This window comes from Nansenia antarctica (genome assembly GCF_963989245.1).
Source record: "Nansenia antarctica genome assembly, chromosome: 20".
NCBI lineage: Eukaryota > Metazoa > Chordata > Actinopteri > Argentiniformes > Microstomatidae > Nansenia > Nansenia antarctica.
The window spans coordinates 72692-80191 of NC_137693.1; the positions used below are offsets into that span (position 1 = coordinate 72692).

A 7500-nucleotide genomic window follows, 5' to 3' on the forward strand; every position below is an offset into this window, starting at 1 on the left:
GAGAGAGAGGGAGAGAGAGAGACAGAAAGAGGTAGAGAGAGAGAGAGAGACAGATTTTTTTACATATATATTTTTTTTTGGCATTTAGCAGACGCCTTATTCCAAAGCGACTTACAATCAATACATTTGAATACTAAGCATGTGAATCAGCAATCCACCATTCGTTGCAGGAAGAGTAATCTAGCTCGGGCCCGGGGCCACTGATAGAAGGAAAAACCTTCTCCCTATCGCCTTCTACTAAAACTTTTTTTTTTTTACTGGAGAAACTGAGAAACAGTACAAGGGGGGCAATATAAGTTCTTAGGGACACAGTAGAGGGGAAAGCGGGTGTCTTTAGGAGACGTAGTGGTGAGGGTCAGAAGATGTCTCAGGAGGAGCAGTTAAGATGTAACCTGAAGAGATGGGTCTTCAGTCTACGACGGAAGATGGGTAGTGACTCTGCCGTTCTGACAGCCGTGGGGAGCTCATTCCACCAGCGGGGAGCCAGTGTTGTGAAGAGACGTGATCGGGCAGCCCGACTGCTGTGTAGAGGAGGTGGGGCCAGTCGGCCAGCCGAGGTGGAGGAGCGGAGTGAGCGGGGGGGTTTGGGGGGTTACCATTTCCTTCAGGTAGGCAGGGGCTGTCCCTTTAGCTGCCTGGTATGCAAGCACCAGGGTCTTGAATCTGATGCGAGCTGCTATCGGGAGCCAGTGCAGGGTGCGAAGGAGAGGGGTGACATGCGAGTATTTGGGGAGGTTGAATACCAGCCGGGCAGCAGCATTCTGGATGAGCTGCAGAGGTCTAATGGCTGAAGCGGGGAGCCCAGCCAGGAGTACATTGCAGTAATCCAGGCGGGAGATGACCAGTGCCTCGGTCAAGAGTTGCGCTGCCTCTCTGGTAAGGAATGGTCGTATCCTTCTGATGTTGTAGAGGAATCTGCAGGAGCGAGCCGTTGCTGCAATGTTCTCCGCACAGGATAGTCGGTTATCCAGGATCACTCCAAGGTTCTTGGCTGTCAGGGAGGGGGTTACAGTAGAGTTCTCCACTGTGATGGAGAAGTCTTGGAGAGGGCAGGCTTTCCCGGGGATGAAGAGGAGCTCGGTCTTGTTAAGATTGAGCTTGAGAGGGTGGTCAGCCATCCAAGTTGAAATGTCAGCAAGACATGCTGAGATACGGGTTGCCACGTGTACATCAGACGGGGGGAAGGACAGGAAGAGTTGAGTGTCGTCTGCGTAGCTGTGGTAGGAGAGCCCATGTGAAGAGATTACCGAGCCAAGAGACTTGGTGTAGAGGGAGAAAAGTAGGGGCCCTAGGACAGAACCCTGGGGAACTCCAGTGGAGAGAGTTCGTGGAGAAGATAGCGATTCTCTCCAGGTCACCTGGTAGGAGCGGCCCGCCAGGTAGGAAGAAAACCAGGAGTGTGCGGTGCCAGAGATGCCCAGGTCTGAGAGGATGGAGAAAAGGATCTGGTGATTGACTGTGTCGAAGGCAGCAGACAGGTCAAGGAGAATGAGAACAGAGGAGAGGGAGGAAGCTTGGGCAGAGTGGAGGGCTTCCGTGACAGCAAGGAGCGCAGTCTCAGTGGAATGCCCAGCCTTGAAGCCGGATTGGTGGGGGTCTAAGTGATCCATATTCCGGAGATAGTCAGTCAGTTGTTTAGATGCCGCGCGTTCAAGGGTTTTGGAAGGGAAGGAGAGAAGGGATACAGGTCTGTAATTGTGGGCAGATGATGGGTCAAGGGTAGGTTTCTTGAGGAGAGGCTTGACTCTGGCTATTTTGAAGGCCGCTGGGACAGATCCTGTGGATAGGGAGGAGTTGATTAGGGTGGTAAGGTAAGGAAGGATGTCGGGGGAAATGGATTGGAGAAGGGGGGAGGGGATGGGATCAAGAGGGCATGTGGTTGCTCGCTTTGATGTGATAAGTGTGAGAATCTCATCGGGGGAGAGGGGGGAAAAAGATGACAATCCAGAGACCGAGTGTCGAGGAGAGAGTTTGGAAGGGGTGTTAGCATTGTTAGTGGGAGGAGGGAGAGGTGGGGGGGAAAAGGTGCTGCTGATGTCGTCCACCTTTTTTTCAAAGTAGGTGACAAAGTCATCGGCGGACAGGGAGACAGAAAGAGGTAGAGAGAGAGAGAGAGAGAGAGAGAGAGAGACAGAAAGAGAGACAGAAAGAGGTAGAGAGAGAGAGAGACAGAAAGAGGTAGAGAGAGAGGGAGAGAGAGAGAGATGGAGAGACAGAAAGAGGTAGAGAGAGAGAGAGAGAGACAGAAAGAGGTAGAGAGAGAGGGAGAGAGAGAGGGAGAGAGAGAGACAGAAAGAGGTAGAGAGAGAGGGAGAGAGAGAGGGAGTGAGAGAGACAGAAAGAGGTAGAGAGAGAGAGAGAGAGAGAGAGAGACAGAAAGAGGTAGATGAAGTGTGACAGGTGTCTGTCTCCATCAGTGTCAGCAGCTCCATCACACAGAACATCATCAATATTTCACCACCTCTCCCCCTCCATGACGGAGAGAGTAGAGGAGGAGAGGAGAGGAGGAGAGGAGAGGAGGAGAGTAGAGGAGGAGAGGAGAGGAGGAGAGTAGAGGAGGAGAGGAGGGGAGGAGAGGAGGGGAGGAGGAGAGGAGAGGAGTAGAGTAGAGGAGAGGAGAGGAGGAGGAGAGGAGGAGAGGAGAGGAGAGGAGGGGAGGAGAGGAGAGGAGGAGAGGAGAGGAGGAGAGGAGAGGAGGAGGGAGACGTACCTGTGGAGGGAGGGAGGCTGGCAGAGGCAGCTGGAGACAGGAAGTCAGCAAAGCCACCGATGAGGTCCGAACTTCCTCCTGGACACACACACACACACACACACACACACACTGGTTATATCTGTGTCTGGTTCTACCTGGGTCTGGGTCTATCTGGGTTTGGTTCTATTTGGATCTATCTGGTTCTATCTGGTTCTATCTGGGTCTGGTTCTATCTGGGTCTATCTGGTTCTATCTGGTTCTATCTGGGTCTATCTGGGTCTATCTGGTTCTATCTGGTTCTATCTGGTTCTATCTGGTTCTATCTGGGTCTATCTGGGTCTATCTGGGTCTATCTGGTTCTGGTTCTTACCTGCAGGGGCCTGGCAGGAGCCTGGGTCCACCATCAGGAGGTCTGCAAGGCCGCTACTGGTCGACTGGCCCGATGTCTGGAGGGGGGGGGGGGGGGGGGGGAGGGGGGGAGGGAGAGAGAGAAAGGGGGGGGGGGGGGGGGCAGGGAGAGAGAGAGAGGGGGGGAGACAAATACACTATTATTATCACTATTAATATACGTACAACTATTAATTACCACACAGATCAGAATATTTAAATCTACTTAAAAAAGAAAAAATACATTTCCTATAAGCCACCAGCAGGGGGCAGCGCCAGCCTGGAGACCTTCCTGCTCATTAGCCAATCAGACTCCTCCTTCCTGCTAATTAGCCAGCCAGACTCCTCCCTTCCTCCTGCTCATTAGCCAATCAGACTGCTCCCTCCTTCCTGCTCATTAGCCAATCAGACTCCTCCCTCCTTCCTGCTGGCAGGCAGACAGACAGACAGACATGTAGACAGACAGGCAGACAGGCAGACCAACCGACCGACCGACAGGCAGGCAGACAGACAGACATGTAGACAGACAGACATGTAGACATGTAGACCGACCGACCGACAGACAGACATGTAGACAGACAGACATGTAGACAGACAGACATGTAGACAGACATGTAGACCGACCGACCGACAGGCAGACAGACAGACAGACAGACATGTAGACAGACAGACATGTAGACAGACAGACATGTAGACGGACAAGCTGGTTTCCGTCGTGGAAGATCAACAGCAGACCAGGTAACACTACTCTGTCAGGACATCGAGGACAGCTTCCAGGACAATGAGAAAGCTGGGGTAGTGTACCTGGATCTGACTGCTGCATACGACACCGTGTGGCACCGGGGACTCCACCTGAAGCTGCTGAGGACAATACCGGACCGCCACATGGTGAAGTTCATCATGGAGACACTTTCCAACCGCAGCTTCATCTTACAGACCAGCAGTGGCCAGTGCAGTAGGCTCAGAAGACTGAGGAACGGGGTACCGCAGGGGTCTGTTCTCTCGCCGATGCTGTTCAACGTTTACATCCACGACCTACCTGATACAGCATCTAGAAAGTATGGCTACGCAGACGATCTTGCCATCATGCTGAGCCGACCAACGTGGAAGGCGATGGAAGAGGGTCTTAACGTAGACATAGGCACACTGGTAGCATACCTTCGAAGGTGGCGTCTACAACTCAGTGTCGGAAAGACAGTCGCAGCGGCATACCACCTTAGCACCAGAGAAGCCAGGAGGGAACTTGAGGTGCGCGTTGACAACAAATGTCTGGAGGTCCAGCAAGCCCCGAAGTACCTTGGAGTGCGCCTGGATCGGACATTATCCTTCAAGCAACACCTGGAAGAAGTCAAGGCCAAAGTGACATCCAGGGCCGCGCTGATCCGCCGCCTCGCTGGTACAACCTGGGGAGCCTCCGCTAAGACGCTAAGAATATCCACCCAAGCCCTGGTCTTCTCTGCAGCGGAATACTGCGCCCCAGTCTGGAGCAGAAGCCCTCATGCGAGAAAGGTCGACGTGGCTATCAATACCTCCCTCAGAATAATAACTGGATGCTTGAAGCCTACCCCTGTGTCCCTCTTGCCAGTCCTCGCGGGAATAGCACCGGCCGGCCTCCGACGGGAGGCTGCCACCCTCGCCCTGGCCAGGAAGGCACAAAAGTATGACTGGCACATCCTGCACAACACCACCATAACACCAGCACCTCCAAGCAGACTCAAGACTCACTTCTTACAACAAGGCAGCACAAGCCATGCTCAACTCCACCTCTGAGGACATCTCCAGAGATGCATGGTTGGCAGCAGCTTGGAAGCAGGAGTGGGAGTCAGCCAGGCCCTCCCGAATCCACCGCTACATCTGGTACCCAGGAGATGGCGCCATTGGAGGAGACGACCTACCACGCCGGCAATGGACCACACTGAACCGTCTACGAACTGGTGTCGGTCGCTTTAAAACATCAATGAAGGCGTGGGGCCTGGCGGACAGTGCGGCATGCGAGTGCGGTGACCCAGAGCAGACCGCCGACCACATAATCACCATCTGCCCCTTATATAGACCACCCTCAGAAGCCGGCCTCTTCAACCTAGAACCAGAGATGCGGGCATGGCTACGCGACACCGAGTTGGACCTCTGACGTTACACGAAAGAAGAAGACATGTAGACCGACCGACCGACCGACAGACAGACATGTAGACATGTAGACAGACAGACAGACAGGCAGACAGACGGGCCGTACCTTGGCGTGGCTGGCGTCGGGAGGGGGGGGGCGGTCCCTGTCGCCTGTGTAGTGTGCGGCGGCGCCCAGGTCCACGGTCCTGGCGGGGGGGCCGCCCCCCCGGCGCCGCGTGGTGGTGGTGGTCTCTGTGGCCTGGGTGATCTGGATGCTCTTGGTCGTAACCGTCTCCTCCTCCTCATCCTTGAACTCCCCCCTCCCCCCCCCGGGCGCACGGCCGTTCCTCGACGAGACCCCTCCCCCCCTGTCCTCCTCGGTGTCACTGGGGGGAAGGGGGGGGAGAGGGAGGAGAGGGGGATGGTGGAGGAGAGGGAGGAGAGGGGGAGAGGAGGATGGAGGAGGAGAGGGAGGAGAGGGGGATGGAGGAGGAGAGGGGGATGGAGGAGGAGAGGGGGATGGAGGAGGAGAGGAGGATGGAGGAGGAGAGGGGGATGGAGGAGGAGAGGAGGGATGGAGGAGGAGAGGAGGATGGAGGAGGAGAGGGAGGAGAGGGGGATGGAGGAGGAGAGGGGGATGGAGGAGGAGAGGGGGATGGAGGAGGAGAGGAGGATGGAGGAGGAGAGGGGTATGGAGGAGGAGAGGAGGGATGGAGGAGGAGAGGAGGGATGGAGGAGGAGAGGGGGGAGGGAGGAGGAGAAGAGGGATGGAGGAGGAGAAGAGGGATGGAGGAGGAGAGGAGGGATGGAGGAGGAGAGGGGGATGGAGGAGGAGAGGGGGATGGAGGAGGAGAGGAGGGATGGAGGAGGGTGGGCAGGGGGAGATGCAAAAATGACCTTAATGTGTTTATGTAAAACCCGCTAAGCAGTACCGGATTCTGCCACTGGAGGGCAGTATTCCAGTCATACATACATGGACATGCACCCCCCCCCCCCACACCTACGGCCCCAAAACTCCTGTAAGTTTGGGAAACTTTCCGATAATTTCCAATGTTTCCTCATTAATTATCGGAAGGTTTCCCAAACTTGGGAAAATGTGAATTCTGCAACCCAGTAGTACCTGGTCCTACCAGAGGGGACAGTAGAGGGCAGTAGTACCTGGTCCTGTCAGGAGAGTCGTCGCGGTCCTTCTTCCTGAACTTGTTGATGGTGTCATCGATGGTGCTGCCGATCTTGTCGCTGATCTCGCCCAGACGCTCGCTGAAGGGGAACGCCCCCTTCCCCCGATCCCAGTCCTCCTCCCACCTGCCCTTAGGCTCCGCCTCCAACCCCCCCACACCCTCTCTGTCTGGAGGGGGGAGGGGGAGGAGGGAGGAGGGAGGGGCGGGGGTGGGAAGAGGGAGGAGAGAGGGGGAGAGGGGGAGAGGAGGGGAGGAGGGAGGAGGGAGGGGGAGGAGAGGAGGGGGGAGGAGTGGTGGGAGGAGGGAGGGGGAGGGGGAGAGAGGAGGAGGGAGGAGGGAGGAGAGGAGGGGGGAGGAGGAGAGGAGTGAGAGAGAGGAGGGGAGAGGGAGGAGAGAGGAGGGAGAAGGGCAGAAGTGGGTGAGGGAGAAAAGGGCAGAAATGCCAATTAGCCAATTAACATAATTAACATTCTCATTAACATTCTCATTAACATTCTCATTAACATTCTCATTAACATTCTCAACAGCCATTGTGGATATTCAGTTGTTGGGTCAGTGAACAGCAGAGTCTCTCTGGGCTCGTCAGAAGTAAAGTAAAGTTCAGGATGTTGGTTTGGAGGTTCAGCTGAATAAGACTGATGTCGTCTCTGGAGCTCCGCCCCCCTCCCCAGCGCCACCGTCGTTATTTCTGATCCCCGTGTGACAAAAATAATTCCCACCCGCCCGCCCGCCCACCCGCCACATCTTTAATAATCGACATATCAGAGGAACCCTCGTTTGTCTAACGACTGAGAGCTGCTGCAGGGAGTCACTCCAGTCAAAGCAATCAGCCGTCAAAGACAAAATCAGGAATCAAACGGACGAACCGAAACCGGAAAAAGTAAAAGTCAGAAGAAGAACTCCTCCGTGGCTCTCCAGTCTTTCAATCAGTGTGTGTCTGAGTCTTAATGAACCCCACTACCCCCCCGGGGGAACCCTGGGGACCTGACTACTCTCTGGGTTATATATCTGAACAGCAGATCAGAGAACCACAATTCAAACAGAGATGTGTTACAAGGTTCTGTGTGGAGAGGGAGGGGAGGGAGGGGAGGGAGGGGAGGGAGGGGAGGGAGGGAGGGGAGGGAGGGAGGTTGT

The 7500-nt window shown here is 55.3% G+C and overlaps 1 protein-coding gene across 1 annotated transcript in view; it reads right to left on the reverse strand.

Annotated features, from left to right (window-relative positions):
* clint1b (clathrin interactor 1b) overlaps positions 1–7500 on the reverse strand; it is a gene marked incomplete at its 3' end in the record, with an annotated part of 20206 nt that overhangs the window by 3296 nt on the left and 9410 nt on the right. The window contains exons 6-9 of the mRNA XM_080549931.1: positions 6344–6533; positions 5313–5571; positions 3063–3138; positions 2712–2788 (exon numbers count right to left, since the gene is read on the reverse strand). Of these exons, the coding sequence (XP_080406057.1) occupies positions 2712–2788; positions 3063–3138; positions 5313–5571; positions 6344–6533 (602 nt within the window). The remainder of the gene's footprint in view (positions 1–2711; positions 2789–3062; positions 3139–5312; positions 5572–6343; positions 6534–7500) is intronic.